This window comes from Aspergillus udagawae, assembly GCF_001078395.1.
Source record: "Aspergillus udagawae IFM 46973 DNA, scaffold_3, whole genome shotgun sequence".
In the NCBI taxonomy this organism is placed as follows: Eukaryota; Fungi; Ascomycota; class Eurotiomycetes; order Eurotiales; family Aspergillaceae; genus Aspergillus; species Aspergillus udagawae.
Window position 1 is genome coordinate 1,515,449 of NW_025091266.1, and position 17,303 is coordinate 1,532,751.

General features: G+C 47.6%; 5 protein-coding genes across 5 annotated transcripts; 3 read left to right on the forward strand and 2 right to left on the reverse strand.

Annotated features, from left to right (window-relative positions):
* Positions 1 to 851: 851 nt before the first annotated feature.
* Positions 852 to 2,877, forward strand: Aud_004393 (LysM peptidoglycan-binding domain-containing protein; the record flags this gene model as incomplete). The annotated part of the gene is made up of 6 exons (XM_043289333.1): positions 852 to 1,242; positions 1,296 to 1,710; positions 1,769 to 2,314; positions 2,368 to 2,493; positions 2,544 to 2,680; positions 2,744 to 2,877. The coding sequence occupies 6 exons, from the start codon at positions 852 to 854 to the stop codon at positions 2,875 to 2,877; spliced, it is 1,749 nt and encodes a 582-aa protein (XP_043145268.1).
* A 4,058-nt stretch (positions 2,878 to 6,935) lies between these two features.
* Positions 6,936 to 7,954, reverse strand: Aud_004394 (uncharacterized protein; the record flags this gene model as incomplete). The annotated part of the gene is made up of 6 exons (XM_043289334.1): positions 6,936 to 6,958; positions 7,022 to 7,110; positions 7,185 to 7,330; positions 7,385 to 7,506; positions 7,571 to 7,660; positions 7,720 to 7,954. 6 exons carry the CDS (start codon positions 7,952 to 7,954, stop codon positions 6,936 to 6,938), a joined length of 705 nt encoding a protein of 234 aa, XP_043145269.1.
* Positions 7,955 to 9,129: 1,175 nt separating this feature from the next.
* Aud_004395 (uncharacterized protein) lies at positions 9,130 to 10,219 on the forward strand (the record flags this gene model as incomplete). The annotated part of the gene is made up of 2 exons (XM_043289335.1): positions 9,130 to 9,214; positions 9,279 to 10,219. 2 exons carry the CDS (start codon positions 9,130 to 9,132, stop codon positions 10,217 to 10,219), a joined length of 1,026 nt encoding a protein of 341 aa, XP_043145270.1.
* A 1,443-nt stretch (positions 10,220 to 11,662) lies between these two features.
* On the forward strand, positions 11,663 to 13,220 carry Aud_004396 (uncharacterized protein; the record flags this gene model as incomplete). The annotated part of the gene is made up of 3 exons (XM_043289336.1): positions 11,663 to 11,922; positions 11,982 to 12,004; positions 12,235 to 13,220. 3 exons carry the CDS (start codon positions 11,663 to 11,665, stop codon positions 13,218 to 13,220), a joined length of 1,269 nt encoding a protein of 422 aa, XP_043145271.1.
* Positions 13,221 to 14,263: 1,043 nt separating this feature from the next.
* Aud_004397 (uncharacterized protein) lies at positions 14,264 to 15,601 on the reverse strand (the record flags this gene model as incomplete). The annotated part of the gene is made up of 1 exon (XM_043289337.1): positions 14,264 to 15,601. One exon carries the CDS (start codon positions 15,599 to 15,601, stop codon positions 14,264 to 14,266), a length of 1,338 nt encoding a protein of 445 aa, XP_043145272.1.
* Positions 15,602 to 17,303: the final 1,702 nt, after the last annotated feature.

Below are 17,303 nucleotides of genomic sequence, written 5' to 3' on the forward strand. Positions count from 1 at the left end.
TTTAAGTTTGTTTGCTGTTTCAGGATTAAGGAAGCTAAGATATCATTGCGATGCCAATCCTTGTTTACATTCTTCTCCCAGTAAGCTAAGTCCTAGCGTCTCCACAGCGGCATTTTATCTATGGGTACCTGAGATAGCCAAGAGGACGCCGATCATCTCTTCCTTCCGCGGTCCCCCTCCGCATCCGCTCTATCCTGTTTGACAACAGCCTATCTATCTCTAGTGGGTGAGTCTGCACCTGTGGTTCGCCTCTCATCCCGACAAGATCCACCAGGTTTGATAGTCTTTCATGCCCTTGCGGGCCTGACTCGAGTCAGGTGGGGTGACTTTGTGACGTAGTAACTGAGTCAGCGTGCATTAGGTCCTCTGTGAATAAGCACTAATGCAGGTTGTTGGGGGCCAGGGACGGAGGCTCAGTCGAAAAGCCCAATGATACTGAAGAGCCTCTACACTTCTACGTTGCTAGGCTAGATAGTTTGATTGAGATGTACAGAGTAATACTGCATTATGATATAATCATCACTCAATGGGTTAACCCTGTAAAGTGCATACACACTAATCCAGTCCGCTCATTTTCCTGCCAGGTGGGTAACATTCAGTATGATTGCGGATGCTCAGATGGACTCAACTACCTGCTTCTCCTTCCTGCATGCTCTTGACTCAGGTTGGTCAGATGATAGTATGTTATAGCTGAGGTTTAATTTCCTGAGACCGATTTCGGCCTTTCATCAGAGCTGTCCAAACTGGTGTCCAAGGCAGGAGAACCTTTTCTCTTATTATGCTCCTCTGTTGCGCATTTTCAGGCCCACGGAGGAATCTATATCTGATTGCAGCACTGTCTGGTCAGCAATATGAAGCCCTCTCTTTTCAGCTTCGTTGCCCTCGTGGCAACGCCAGTAGTAGGACAGATCAATCTCTATCAATATGGTCTGAACTCCTCCGCCACCTTGTCTGCTGCGTGCAGCAACGCCCTTGAGGCAACGCTGCAATGCGATCCATATCTCTACACACTAGCCACAATCGACCATTTCGGTCCGCTGGGAAATGATACATTCCAGGACCAACTTTGCCAAAGTACCTGCGGTATATCTCTAACAACGTACCACAACTCTGTTTCTGAGCAATGTGCAAAAGATCCCCAGCCTTGGGACGGTATACCGGCCGTTTGGGCGGGAGATATTCTCTGGGCCACCTACAACCGCACTTGTCTCAAGGACCCCAAGACGGGAGTCTATTGCACGAGTGAGACAACCACCCCAGAGATAGTGAACGAGGCTAAGGCTAATACTCTATAGATGAGATTGGAAACATCCAAACAATGCTCGGAGAGACGGACACGTCCCTGACGACACTCTCCAAAGACCAGCTGTGCGCCCCTTGCGTGCTGAATCTCATCCAGCAGATGCAGGCCACGGCCTACTCCAACTACAACGAGAACCACGTTGCCGACTGGGCTGCAATCCAGCAGACCTGTCAGACCGGGGCCTTGCCGACTCAGGTTCAACCCCCCGCCACCAACATTACGGCGGTTCCGGGCGTGGACTACTCAGAACCGTCGAATGCTACATGCCTCTCCAACAATTTCTATACTACTGTGGCTGGTGATAATATCCAAGCCATCGCGGAGGCGCAAGGAGTCCCCACAGGACCTCTTAGGACACTGAACGGGATCTTCCCAGATGGATCCAATCTCCTAGCAGGACAGGTCTTGTAAGCCACCAAACCTCTGCTCGATAAGAATGTGCAACAACTTGCTCATAAGCCACAGGTGTCTGCCTAGGAAATGTCAGATCTACAAAGTACAAGCCAACGACACGTGCGCATCAATCGCTTCGGCCTATAGCATCTCCGTCGTCGACATCTTCACGTACAACCCCACCATCAACAGGGCCTGCTCCAACCTCATCGCCGACACAAATATCTGCATTGGGCCCTCAGGAGCACAGTATACCCCCACCACCATCGCCGGGGTCACGGGCACCAAGACTAACCAGTATGCCACCTCAACGGTGGCCCCAGACGGTCCTACTGCCAGCGGCACCACAACAGAATGCGGCAAGTACCACAAGGTGGTGGCAGGCGATACCTGCGAGCAGATCTCCCTACAGTACTCCATTACCACACAGCTTTTTATGGCGATCAATCCCTCCATCGGTCAGGATTGCTCATCTCTTCCCCCAGGCGTTTACTACTGTGTCTTCCCTATGCAGGACTGGAATTCCACCGCACCAAATGCAAACACCACCACTACTTCTACCTATGTGACACCTCCCACCGCCACACCGACAGGAACTACGCAGTATTGTTACTTATGGTAAGCCCTTCCTATCCTTCCAACAAAGCTATTTAGAGATCTAAATATTGTAGGCATGTGGTGGCCAATGGCGATCAATGCTCCACTCTTGAAGCCGTCTATGGCATTTCCTTTTCGCAACTACGGACCTGGAACCCCCAGGTCAATGCCGACTGCACGAACCTCCTCCTAGGCGAAGCGTAAGGCAACCCTGTGCCATTTTTGTAGCTACACTGACATCTGTCGATAGCTACTGCGTCAAAGGCGATTCAGGTCCCACCCATACTTCTGTCTCGCCCACTCCAACGCCCACTTCGGTCCCTCCTCCCGGTCCAACCCAATCGGGAATTCCGGCCACCTGCAATAAGTGGGTTATGCAGAAAGACGGTAAGAAATATCATTACCATCGCTTTTTATTGCAGGTTATTCATGATTTACTGATTTTTCCAGGGGTTTACTGCTATGATATGGCTGTGAGTGCAGGAATCACGCTTGACCAGCTTTATCAGTGGAATCCGGCGCTGAACGGGGATTGCTCTGGGCTATGGGCCGGATATGCATACTGTATCGGGGTATCCGGATAGTTGCAAGAACAGAGCAGCAAGGAAAACTCAGATAATGTCTACAGTTATTTCTTAAGTAAGATTGTTGTTGTCTGGAGTGGACTCACCTGGTCACATCCCGCTCGCACTGGACCTGGAATTCCAACATAGATATATTTGTCCAAATTATTTCTTGACATTATAGTGATTAAATCCCAAAGCCAACATGGTACGAAGGTTGAGGCTATTACTTGATCAGGTGTTGCTTCGTTGCTGGGGTACAGTAGATGGCTCAGTGGACAGAATGCCTGATGAGAGATACAAGAGAAAAAGGACAAGCATCAGCTATTTGAGAGTCACAGCTTTGGAAAGGGGAAAAGATTTAAGAAGGTAAAAAGGAAAAAAAAGTAAAAAAAATAAAAGATAGATCACTTGGCTGACTTAATAACCAGCTCCACTGCTACTGTTGTTATTAAAGCATAGAATATGATGCCCTCCATAGTCTATATTTGCTTGTGCTCAACTGGATACCAGTAAGGTTTCGGCTGGTTTGACATGCATGATGTGATAAGCATGATGATGGATAAGATAAGATCATGAACGAGTCCACAGTTATTATAAAGAATGACGAGGAACCAGTGGAGATGGCATCATATAGTTGAATGACGAATACATAGAAATTAATCAAGAAGCAGGCCTGAACTGCTAGTTTAAGTGAGCCTCCATTCTCTGTGAAATTATCTACCTGCATCTGCTCTTCATGAGCGCAGTTCAGAAAGAGATTGATTAGTTTATTCTACCGAGAATAATAATATCTCTCTTCGTCTGTGCTGTGTTGGTCGGATGTATCTTGACCTTGGTTTTGTATGGTGAGAGATCAAAGGGTCCTCGACCGTCATATTGAAACTGTAAAGGATGCGGAGAAGTCCTAAGTGCTATGCGAGGTGAGTTATTGCATTGAACGAGCAATAGTAGACGACAGGAGAGCAATTGAAGACAATTGCAGGATAAACATGGGATTTCAACTTATTTGACGGTGGGACTTTTTAGTGCAAAGCTTCTCCTGCAGCAACCAGTGAATCTTGTTAACACTGATGGACTTTACCAAGTACTTCCTAATAAGTCAAATCCCCTTTGAAGACATTAAGGTCGCTATCAGTTGTCATATATAGACACTTTCAATGGCTAACTTTATATGTATTCTTTTACTTTCACTTATCGATTCCTTAGGCAGTTATACAACGTCATTCATATGCGCTTCAAGCAAAGCACCCATCTAGCAATTGGCACCAGGTAGCATATTAAATGAAATCGATAGATCTCCCTCTTGCTTGATAGAGTGATTCCAAACCAACGTTCTTCTCATTCTGATCCAAGCAAGGCCGTATGAAACATGGATCTGGCCCTAGCTGGTTGGCATTTAGCAGCCTTGGCAAACCTAGTTTCAACATAATGTTGATATAATACCTTCCCTTACTTAGACTTCGCCTTACCCGCCTAGTAGAGAGATATCTTTCTTGCCACCACGTTATCCGCAACAGTGAGCTAGATACCCCTATTCTAGCCTCTAAGCTACGATCCTGGTAGTATAAATATTCGTTCGTTAGATACTAGATTGAGGAGAATCAGATCTTCATTTATCGTTTGTATGTGTGAAATTCTAGTGATTTCTGAATTCGTAACGGTATCACGCACATACTTATGAAAGCGAGTGCGAAAACGAAAACGAAAACTCTAAATTTATCTGATCCGTCTGGGATCTTTAACTACCACATGACCTGCAGTGATGTCAGCTCAGTCCTCCATCAAAACAGACCCGCGGACCAAGTAGATAAATTGTCGCATTGTTGAGGTGCATTTTGCAGTAGCACTTCAACGTAATCGAACATGACTACTCCGGTCCTTGTCAGGACCACTTATTTCAGAGCAAAGCGAAACTTTTGAAGGCAATGGCACATCCTGCAGGTCCGACACAATCAATGCACTCATTAAATTATGCTTCAGTGGTTACAACTGCAGTCCATGTCATCTCTATGGAGCGTGCAGCCCTCGCTAATCTGGAGCGTATTTATAAGACGAACGAGTGGGCACAACAGAACCTGGCGCGTGCAGTAACCGAGATTATCCACAGCATCAAGAATGGTGGCAAACTGGTTATCTGTGGAGTTGGCAAGAGTGGGAAGATTGGACAAAAGGTGGTAGCGACAATGATTAGTATGGGCATACACAGCGCATTTCTGCACCCAACAGAAGCGTTGCATGGGGATCTAGGGCTCATCAGACTGGTAAGTGGTCAGTCAGGCCTTAATGTGACATAAGGGAACAAAGAATACCCTACGAAGCGGTTGGCATAGCTGTTGATGATCATCTAGAACGATACCTTGTTGTTCGTCTCCTTCTCGGGCCGGACCATGGAGCTTCTGCAGCTTCTTCCACATATCCCTTCAACAATACCTGTGATCGCAATTACATCTCATATGGACGTCTCCAGCTGTCCTATTTTGTCATCTCGACCCCATGACAAGGCAGTTCTCTTACCCGCTCCTATCCACGAGAGTGAGCAGACCTCCTTTGGTGTCTGTGCTCCAACAACATCAACGACCGTGGCACTCTCAATTGGAGATGCATTAGCCATTGCCATAGCCAAAGAACTTTACAACTCACCGGGGAGATGCCCAATACATGTTTTCAAGGGCTACCATCCAGCGGGAGTTCTTGGGACTACATAAGCTGCCTTAAACTGGTTATCCGGATGGCTTATGCATCATAAGACTTATTCCGGATGCGGGGAGCCGCGGCGGAAGAAATGAAGAAAATATACTTGCTGATTCGTACCTATGGCACCCAATTCGGTGGTCATTGCATTTCTTGGCAGCTAGTGATCATTCGATTGCAAATGCGCATCTCGGTTGATGATTGATGTCTTTCAGACTCTATTGAAGGCCTTGCTCGTATTAGAAATATACTTGCGTTTGCTCTGTGACATTTCTAGAAAGTTTCCAACCAGTGAGCAGCATGTTCATATACTGAGATTGTAAAATATTTTTACCCTAAGAATATAGGCTACCTAAAGTGGTACATATTATATCTTTGTAATGTGGAAAGATATGGGCCTATCTTCTATTGCTATAAGACATAAAGAAGAGAAATGTCATTCATACTAAGATAGCGCTTCAGGCTAAGCCACAAGAGTAATTTACCTTCCAGTCCAATACCAGAATTGTCTTGGTGACACGTTACTATGTTAGAACCCCTAGGAATGAAATCCGTTGGCCTTGCGCGAAATTCGCCACTCAACATCGTTCCCTCGCCGACATTGGCAAAGATACCTCCAGCGATTCTGCAATCTTACCCTTAGAGGCACTGGGAATAGTAAGCATTCTGTGCTTGGCAGCTGTATGGAGACTGGCACTGGGTTGGCCCCGTCCAGCCTATCCCGCCACACTGTCCCCAATGAGTCTGTGTGGGAGAACTGGGGGCGGAAGTGGTGGTGGTGGAAGTGGTGATTGTAGTGGTGGCGGTCGAGGTCGAAGTGGTAGAGTGTACGCTGCCGAGAAGACTCGCCACGGAGTAGTAGGCAGGCTTAGCATTGTAACTGTTATCAAAGAGATCCGGTGTGTCGCTGGAGCGCCACGAATCCTAGTCGGTGTCTAGAATTAGAAAAGGGAATTTTACCAGCGACTAATCGCTTTTGCATCCCTGCATCGGCGAAGGGAAAGCAGAAAGCAAACTTACCCGGTCAGACGCGCCCCACGAGGTGATGCCTACACACTTTGGAACATTCAAGCAGGCTCGCGCGACCTAGACGGAACTAGGGGTCAGGATATACTTCGTTGATGGCTTTAGGTGCTCTAAGAGAGGAGAGGTCAACTCACTGCTACATAGTCATTTGGGGAGGCTCCTGCGATATCCAACTCAGTAATGGCGACCTCCTCAGTCCCGGCCGTAGCGAGTAATGCAAGGGCAGTTTAGAAATGTCAGCAGGCCTGTACTAATAATTAAAGAAAGGAGAACTTATGCTGCAACACCGGAGCCCTGTCCCGCACTGTAAAAATGATATTAGTCGTTACTTCTTGCTTGGGATGTAATGGAGAATCTATTCACCCCAGATGTGACTCGGATCCTAGAATCAGTGCCATGATCAGCCGAACATCAACATATCAAGAGGAGCAGAGATGAGCCCTACCAATGCCATCAATTGGGACTCCCTGCGCGATCCACTGCTTCACCTGGTTGACAACTCCTATAGTCTTCGAGTAGGTGGCGGAGTCGAGGCTATATTTATTATTAGAGAAGAGCCATGATCTTCAAAGGGCACTCCATAACAGGAGCAACATCCAGATACTAACTTGTAATCATTCACATAGAGTTTGGCATTTGGATCAGCCGCGCGGGCAGCCTGAAAGGCTATTTTGACGTAGTCAGGGCCAATAACGTTGTAGAAGCAATCCCGGCGCAAGCTGCCATCTTCATTGAACGGTTCATTCAAGACGTCCTGCGAGAATTACCCGGTTAGATCAGAAGTAAGCTGAGAGCAGAGAGCACTCACCCAAGCATATATCTTGCCCTTGTATCGACTCACGACCGTGTTGATGTGATTGGTCATGGCATTAGTGAGTGCGGTCTTGTCAGTAATTTGACAGACCCAGTTGGGGATTTGGGCATGCCAGACTGGAGCGGATTCAAATCAGCACTGAACCTATCATGGTGAGCAGAGCAATGCGGAATTTGATACCTAAGTTATGACCTCTTATCATCTTCCCGTTTTGCACAGCCCAGTTAACCAACCAGTCTGCCCCAGAGAAATCAAATCTGCCCTGGCTAGCTGAATCGTTGTCAGCATTGTTTGTCAGAATATGCAAAAGGGGTGAAAGAGCCACATACGCTCCGTTGCATCCCATTTCATGCTGTTTTCGGGCGTCACTTGTCCAAAATCAGCTTTATAGATGGCCGGATTCTGGGAATTCTCCGTCAAGCGGCCTTGAGCAGCACACTGGCCCCAGAACTTCTTGCCGGCATTCTGTATCAGTGTGTTCAGACTCGGCGAGGCCTGACGGCGGTCAACGGACGCGGCCAAGGCCAAAGGGAGGAGCAACAATCCAGCCACTAGTTGGACCATGTTTATCTTGATATCAGTTTGTAACGAGAAGACTGAGTCTGAAAAGATCGATCCCTTGGTAAGCTAGTACATGAAATGAAAGTAAGAATCCCTCTTGGTGTGTATTTATGTTGAGTACTGTCATAGCGCTAGGGGGAGGATAAATGAGCTCTTAGGCTAATTTTCAGAATTTATCTTGATAGAGAATTGCAAGATTCAAACCGGTACTCCGTATAAATACCTTCACACAGTCTGACCGCAGTGTGGCTGACAACTGTCATTTAGCCAAATTAATGATAAAGAGGCCAGGTGAAAATGACTTTGACTGTCGATCGACTCAATCCCTTCTTTTCAACGAATGATACTAGGGAAGATAGATCATCACGGTCCTAGAAATCCTTACCTATCCCACGAAATTCCCAGGTTTCATTTAAACCTGATTTTCCATGTGGGCCCTTTTGGAATATACGATCTATATGCCATATTGAAATCTCGGGAGATGTCAAAGCTTAGCCATGCCTTCAGCTTCCTTTCTCGCGCCGAAGTCTGGGGGTCTTAACATGAAACTCGGCCTTCACCTTCCGTGACTAGATAGGGCGACTGAAATGACTAGCCCTACGGGGCACTTCCCGGAAGGATCATGTTTGATCAGGAAAAATCCCGAGCGGGAAGTCAACGCTATAGGTCCGTACAATTGTCAGGCCCAAAGTGTATACTCTGCACATATAGACCACGGCATTTCTCTTTGTGATCCCATTGCCGAGCAGGTGGAGGTGGCACTGATCCCTGTAATGATTTATTCAGGTGACGTTCAAAAGATCTACTGTTTGTCTCACCTCCTCCGCTCCATTTCGTCGACTATGTCTCAAAACGTATCTCTGCATTCGTGTTCTTCGATTCTGGATAAAATTGAGACAGGAATATCTCGCTCCCCCTCACTAGAGCAGCCATTCAGCCATTCAGCCATCGTCATGATGCAGGGAAAGCGAGTCTCGTTTTGGATCTTGTCCTTTCATCGCCGAGTTCATGACCTACTGGGTAGCAGCCATTCTGATTGAAAGAGGTATAAATACTCTCAGCTCTTGTTGGGAAGGATGGAATAACTCACTGATCTTGCCTCATACTACCTAAGTCTTGTCAACATCTAACATCGTTTCGTTTATCTACGTCTAAGTTGGGCATTTTACTCTACCACAATGAAGCCTGCCGTAAACATGATGGGAGGTATGCTCCTCACATTGGCTCTCCCTGTCCTGGGCCAGCAGTCCGTCTATGGCCAATGTAAGTCAGAGATCCCGTACTCGGACCGATTATGGATCTACTGCTGATATGCCGGCTGTTAAAGGCGGTGGCATTGGCTGGAGTGGCCCTACCCAGTGTGCAACCGGTGCATGCTGCAGCTATCAAAATCCTTATTATTCCCAGTGTTTGCCAGGGAACTGCATGCCAAGCACCACCACCACGACTCTGGTAACCACCACAACTACGTCCACTACAACCAGTTCCTCGGCTGCCTCGACAGGCCTCTCCCAGGGATGCGGCAAGTCTCCGACGCTGAGCAGCGGAACGTACACGACCACCGTGAACGGCGTCCAGCGCCAGTACATCCTGACACTGCCGCCCAACTATGACCGCAACCGACCCTATAAGCTCATCTTCGGTTACCACTGGCTGAGCGGGACGATGCAAGATGTCGTAGGAGGATCGTACTACGGGGTGCAGCCGCTAGCCAACGGCGCCGCCATTTTTGTCGCCCCGCAGGGGTTGAACAATGGCTGGGCCAATAGCGGGGGGGCCGACATCACCTTCAACGACCAGATGCTGGCAACTCTCAAGACGAACCTTTGCATCGATGAAAATCAGATCTATTCGATGGGGTGGAGCTACGGCGGGTCTATGTCTTACGCGCTCGCCTGCGCTCGTCCAAACGTCTTCCGCGGGGTTGCCGTCATGTCCGGAGCAAACCTCAGTGGGTGCAGCCCCGGTACACAGCCGGTGGCATACTATGCCCAGCATGGTGTCTCGGACTCGGTTCTTTCCATCTCCCTGGGCCGCCAGATTCGAGACACTTTTGTGAATGATAACCACTGCAGCCCGCAGAGCCCCCGGGAGCCCGCAGCGGGAAGTGGAACCCATATCAAAACCGTGTATTCTGGGTGCTCGGCCGGTCATCCGGTATGGTGGATTGCCTTTGATGGTCCGCATGAGCCCTTGGCGACTGATGCCGGGGCAAGCGCTTCGTGGACTCCGGGCCAAATTTGGAGCTTCATTTCACAATTTAACTAGGAGGGTGAGGAGAGAAGTTAACTTGGTGGATGTGTGAAAGAGACAGAGGATAGCGAGTACCTAAATCTTCAACATGTTGCAAGCTAGGTAAGGAATGCGGACAGAAGAGTACTTTATCTTTCAATCTACACTGTAACAGACAATTTTTGTCTTACTTTAGATCATTCGCACAATTAGAGGCTATACTAACACTGGACTTAAACAAACTAGTGGAGAACCATCATTCAAGAGTCCGCACAATACTATAGTTTCTACTTGAATACATGAATTTTACCTATACTAGCGGCTTACGGCCCGCTGGCCCGCATGGGTAAAGTTCTGCACATGCATTTTTCAACCCCGCGCTTCTGAAGAAGCTTCCTGAGATATGCAGGTTCTGCAGGATTTGCGGGGTGATTCACATTTAGCCGGCGTTTCCACGAAAAGAGCCATTCCTGTATTCGCTAGAAAGTTTGAACCTTCCTAACTCTCGGCAGTTCGTTGGGATCGATTGCCGTTGCTGTTCTGCAGTTAAATCCGCAGTGTGACTTTTACTCTTATCAGAAAGCTAAACCGAGTTGAAAAACCACGCAGAATATCTGCTGCCATCTATGATCATTTTTTTAGGCGCTAAAATTGCAAAGAAAATAGAGACGTGTATTTCCATCCGGTCCTTGGTTTTTCTGCCAAAAGAACCTTCCTAGTGACGGACACGGTCGAGGGTAATGGGTACAGCCCCCGTCACCTGGCCCTCAACGGTTCCCGGATATCATTACAATCCTCCTTGAGTATACCTAGACCCCAATCAAAAAAACATACAACAGCAAAAAGTATGACAGTGGTCACCAGGCTCTACCTCACTATATTCTAGGCGGTTGGCTGCCCTATTCAGTTATCCTCCAGGGTTAATTCAGGCTGGTGTTCACCCTCTTGAAGATTCTATGCCTAATCTATCAAGACCCCCTCCCACAGATAGGAAGTCAATGCTTAGGGTTCTGTTAGCAAAATGCTCGGCGGGGTCCCAAAATTTGGGAGGGGTGGGGAAAACCCATAGAATTCTGACGAGAAATTGTGGGTAGGGGACTAGTAGAGGCTTGTATGGGAGCTACGCCCTTCGATTGGGTGCGCCGCCAGCTTGGGAGATACGCTAACTAGTTAAGGTAGGGAGTACCCCTGTCATATCATTCAACAAAGTACTGTAGTAGTATGGAGAATGGTTTGTAGTCTATCTAGAAAGCGGGTCCAATACCAGACGAGAATCTTTGCAAATTCCTGGGCACTGGACGTCGGACATTGCAGACTCTCGGGGTTAACTGCTTCCCCGGTTTCTCAGAAGTTTATTTGTATAGGTATGATGTAAAGTGTAATGCGCGATCCTTTGAGTCTTGGAACTCATTGTTTTTCTTCTATCAATGCCCAGCTTCATCCAATAACCACGACGCTGAAAATGTGGCAACGCAAAATATGACGCAAGTTCGAAGAGAAACAAGCACTGAGGAAAAGCTTGGGCGTGACCAGAACGGCCCGACAGGCGATGCGGACAATCAGGTTACAGTGCCACCAATTGGAATCTCTGGCGATCTTGAACAGTCTTCAGGACAAGAGCCACCGAACGATGCGACACCGCCTGCTCCTGTCAAGCCGCCAATGTTTGAAGTACCAGATGGTGGACTTGTGGCCTGGCTTCAAGTCGCTGGTGGATTCTCCCTGTTCTTTAACACATGGTATGTTGCATCTCGATCCAGCACTTGGGTTGCAGAACCAAGCTAATCATGATCCGAAGGGGCAATTTGAATACTTTTGGGAGTAAGTAATTCACTTTCTTCCAGCTGTGACTTTACGCCCATGCCGGCGCACCGATCCATGGCCGATTCCCACCCAAGTGCATTCGCTGACTACATCCAACAGTTTTCCAGACATACTACGAAGGGGGTCGATTGTTCACGCAGTCTTCCTCAAACATTGCATGGATTGGATCCATTCAAGCTTTCCTACTCCTTTTTGTCGGAGCCATCTCAGGTCCGATATTTGACCAGGATATCTCCGAACCCTTCTCGCTGTCGGCTCTTTCCTCATCATCTTTGGCTATATGATGCTCAGTATATGCAAAGCCTATTGGGAAGTTGTGCTGGCCCAGGGATTCTGCATCGGAATCGGCGGTGGACTACTCTTTATCCCAGCAATAGCCCTCCTCCCCACCTATTTCCGTAGGAGACTCGGTCTGGCCGTGGGTTTGGCTGCTGCAGGCAGTTCGATGGGTGGTATCATCTATCCGATCGTCTTTTACCGACTTATTGACCGGATTGGCTTTGGCTGGTCTACTCGAGTCATTGGGTTTATCACTCTAGCCACCTTACTCGTCCCCAACCTGGTGATGAGACAGCGCATCAGGCCTCCCAAAGCCAGAGCCTTGATTGACACCACCGCCTTCAGGGATCGGCCCTATCTCCTGTTCGTCTTCGGTGCGATCACGGGCTTTACCGGTCTGTATGTCATGTTGTTCTATATCTCCTTCTACGGTGAAGTCCATGGCTATACCAACCGGAGCTTATCATTCTACGTCATCCCGATTCTTAATGCGGCCTCGGTCTTCGGTCGAACAGTCCCCAATGCGATCTCCGACAAGACTGGTCCTTTCAACCTGATCGGTCCAGGAGCCCTGGTCTGCAGCATCTTGATCTTCTGCACGCTGGCAGTGAAAAGTGCCGCCGGTGTAGTCGTCGTCGCCGCGTTTTTCGGTTTCTTCTCGGGCGTCTTTATCGCGTTACCGCCCGTCTGTCTTGCTGCGTTGACAAAGGACAAGTCGAAGATCGGGACGAGACTTGGCATGGCCTTTGGCATCACCTCAAGCAGTGCGCTCCTGGGTGGACCTGGGTCGGGTGCGGTTCTGGGAGCAGATGCTACTGATCTGCATTGGACGAGAACTTGGGTATTTGGTGGGGTCTTCACCATCTTTTCCGGCTGTCTCTTTATCTTACTTAGAGGGTGGATCACCGGATGGAAGCTCATGGTCAAGGTTTGAATCTCCTCTCAGTCTTCCATGTATAACCCCATAGACGGACGCCACTGCACATTAAACCGTGCTTCAAGCAGTTTACTGCTCCCATATGATTCCTTTCTTTATTGACACGCAGCTTAGAGATAGTATAATATAGTTAATATAATTTTTAGGATGAAGGGAAAAGTGACTCCTAAAGGCTAAAGCAGCTCCCAACTCCAGATTCAGCAGCCAATACCCCTGGAAACCCCGTTGAGGGGTAAACGTGTTGACAGACCGAAGCCCGCCGCCCAACCTCCCGCACTAAAGCCATGTAGATGGTGATGGAATGCTTGCTAATGTTCTTCTGGAACAGGGGCGCGACTTCAGGTAGAAAATTTTTAACGTAATCCACCACCCACCCGCCAGTTTCTTTTCCCCGGAACGTGCACTACCTCAGGACCCAGAGCATCAGTACTACTCTATCGCGCTGCAGGAGAGGTTTCACACCGAGGGTATTCAGATTATTGTGCAGGTGACTAGTATTGCCCTCACGCCTGATCATCCAAACGACGCTACGATCAGGAATTCCATGTGTGGCCGGCATGCTCAATGAGCATATCGTCGCAACAGTAGGAATCCTATTCTTAGGGTAGTAGTTATATAATATATAAAATAATTATTTAGTGATGTCCTCTGCCTGTCATACCTGCCCTGCTAGTGCGGCTGTGTGGGTGTCGTAACAGGGAATAGGAGTATTTCTACTTCCTAGATTCTGATTAATAGTTATTATTAGAATTTCTATTATTTCTAGGCCTGTAGTCTTTCATATAGCCTAGTTAGTTATTATATTATCTAGAATTTTTCACTCCGGGCAACAACAAAGCATCCCACGAGTGCCTGAATTATCTCATGTGATGGACTTGTAAGGTTACCTAAATTATTATATTTCTCTGCTGTTTGCTCGTTGGAAATCTGGAAATTCGTTTGAATTATTTGCCAAGCATCAAGGTATTGCCGGACTTCTTGTGGTTTTCGTCCCCATTCAGGCACATTGTTCCGAAAATAATGACAGTCTTCAGTTTCCTCTATAGCAATTGGTCAGCACTGTATAGCGTGCATGAGGTTGAAAACTTGCCAGAAGCTGCACGCCTAAGCTCACGGTGCTTAAAAGTCAGGATCATGGTGGCAATATCCAACTCTTTTATGTTCCGGAAACAGCTTTTCGCAAGCGAAAGGGCCATTTGTATCTCTTCATAGGTTGTTACGTGTTGGTCTTCCCACAGATGGCGAAGGTGTATGGTTCGAATTGCCCATTTTCTGTGGCCCATCGGATCTGCCAATTCGGGATACAGTGAAGAGAGTCCATTTTCTTCGAGACGTGCCAGAGATGTTACACATGATCGTCCTTTGTGATTGAGCACGCCTTGGGATAGGTACTCTCCATTTCCATAAATATACAACAGAAGACGGGTATCGTAGGAATGTCGCATATCGGCTTGCCTGAGAAATTGATAATAGGCTTGGAGAAGACGCTTGGCGTGCACAAATTGACCCCGTGAGAACTTCTCTGTATCAATCACACATATCTTGATATCTTCCGAAGTGCAGCCGTAACGATGGCGTCTGTAGAGTGCATATTGGATGGCGTATAGAAGAGAAGATGTCCATGACATGAAGTTGTCAGGGTTCTGACTTCTATCATCTCTACACTTCCACGGGTTCAAGTGCCAGTCCACAACGGTTGTTGCGAAGTCATCTTCTAGAGACAAAATGTCGATTTTGCTGTTGATGGTCCTGTTTTCACTCGCTGGCGAAGCAACCACATCGCCATTGTTCTTTCCAGAGCTTTTCGGGTCAAATGTCCGGAATAAATAGCGCGGAATTTCATCCAAATGGAAATCAAAAGAACTGAATGATAAACTAGCAAGTGGGTTAAACAGAACAGGCCCAGGGCAGTTTCTCAAGATTTCACACCAGAGCAGGATCCACATCTGCTCTTCTCTGCCGGCCTCAGCTGCGCGGATGCCACCTTGACAAATGCCTTCCTGGAAATGTTCTTCGCCACAGATCGCCATTCCATAGTTTAGAAGATCGTCGACTCTGGGCATATCAAGGCACAGCTGATCGAAAGCTGATACGATCGGTGGACAAGCTTCAATATAGCGTTGATAGTGCAAGGTCCCATCGCACTCGGTTGCTTGCCGGTGCCAATTTCTTGCAATCAGCAATGCACAATCTTCCTCGTCCTCCGAGACATCCAGGATATTTTTTGCGATATTCTTTATTTCCTCCTCAAAGTAGGATAGCAACGGTTGGTTATATTGGCGATAGTTGCCTGAAAGTCCCATAAGATTGGAAACAGCGGTGTCAACCTTTGTCTGACCGGAAAGAGTGTCACTCGCTTCATAGATCCAGTTGGTCATCTTTGCAAATATTCCGATTTCCGCAGTAACAATATACGCGAATCAATGGAAAATGGCAACCTCCATGTTGACGACGGTGAAAAAATCTCTATCTGACAATTGATCGCACAGAAAATACTCCCGAATCCACCTGATGGATAATCATGGTTTGACCATCCTCTACTCACGCAAATGAGTACATTATACGTGGTATTGTGTTGGCATCTCAAGGCTAGTTCCAGCGCGAAGGATAGACGGAGGCACCCACCCAGCCAAGATCTACTAGATAGGATATATAAACCTGTTGGCCAAGGAAGGATTGGTAACGATTGTTGAGAGGAAGTGAGACAATAGTGGATCAACTTATGACTAGACTAATCCTTGTCTTCCTCAACACAGACAAGGTGAACACATGCTGATATATCCTCGTATACCTTCCGATACAGCTATGGCTATGATAGGGACATCTGAGAGTGACATCATGTATGTGACGAATGCAAGGTAACAATGTAACACACTCCAATAAGCAAGCATCTATCGCCTGAAAGATTCCACTTAGCCCAAGGTGATGACTGCGGACCGTGGATTCTCCCATCAAAGTCACCAGCGTGGTATGAGCTCTTGAGCTGCCAATTGAGTCCAACTATTGAACAGGATTTCTGCGAAACGGCATCGACTTTCCATTTCCAGAATAGGCTTAGGTCAGTGCCGCTTTTCGCTCTGGGATCAGCCGGGAATCGTGGCATGGGCACGCCCGGTGCGTGTGCTGATTGCTCTCGGATCGCTCACGGAGCAGTCCAGGCGTAATCAGGAGCAAGTCCTGATCACTCCCAGATTCCAGCCCGGAGCAGGCGTACTTGGCCGCAACTGCTCGGAAAATTCAGCCAAATAAACTTGATTCCGCCAAGCCGGTCAACCCCACCAAAAAGGGTCAGCGGCCCTCGAAAGAATTACCCAATGTTGTTAACCTTTAGTTTCCAGATATCATCATAATTGGACGATGATACAGCAGATGATAGCTGGGAAGTATTACGTGGTAAATTGCTTACAACCGTTCTACCATGGAACAGTAGCCACGTTCATCTTACAACAAGGGATCACTACATAACTGAGGACGAAACGAAGAGGACCGGTATAATCAAAGCATTTCTATGGTCGAATAAATCCGGGAAACGGCATGGGTACACAGATTTCATTAGCTTTTATGCCTCTAGCAAGCTCAATTGGAGCGCTCCCCTGGCACTCTCTATTCTAAAAGCATGGGTACCCGATATGGACAGTATCCTCTGTATCCGCATTCCAGAAGACTAGCAGGAGGCGGGATACAGGTTCTCTACGCTCAATGGAAATTTGCGACAGAGCGGTTCCACCAAACGTGGTACAGTACTTGGCATGGAAGGTACTCGTTAGAAATCGCTCATGGCAATAATTATAAAAATGCGAATGCTGTAACTATCTACTGCTTCTACTTGGACCAATTGCTAGGATGTTTTGAAGGCAGTGGAATAATGTCAGTTGCCACAGCCGCTGATATAAACGGCCCCACATAGTTTTGCTTAGTGTTGTAGGATATCCCTTGAACCGAGCCTTTCCAGTTCACTGACTTTCATTGAAAGGTAGAGACTTGTTCTACGAGTGCTTAATCAATGCAGAAGCCATGGCCGTGGCCCTACAGTGTATCTTGTAGTGTCGAACCTGAAACACAACAGCCAATCAGAGAATT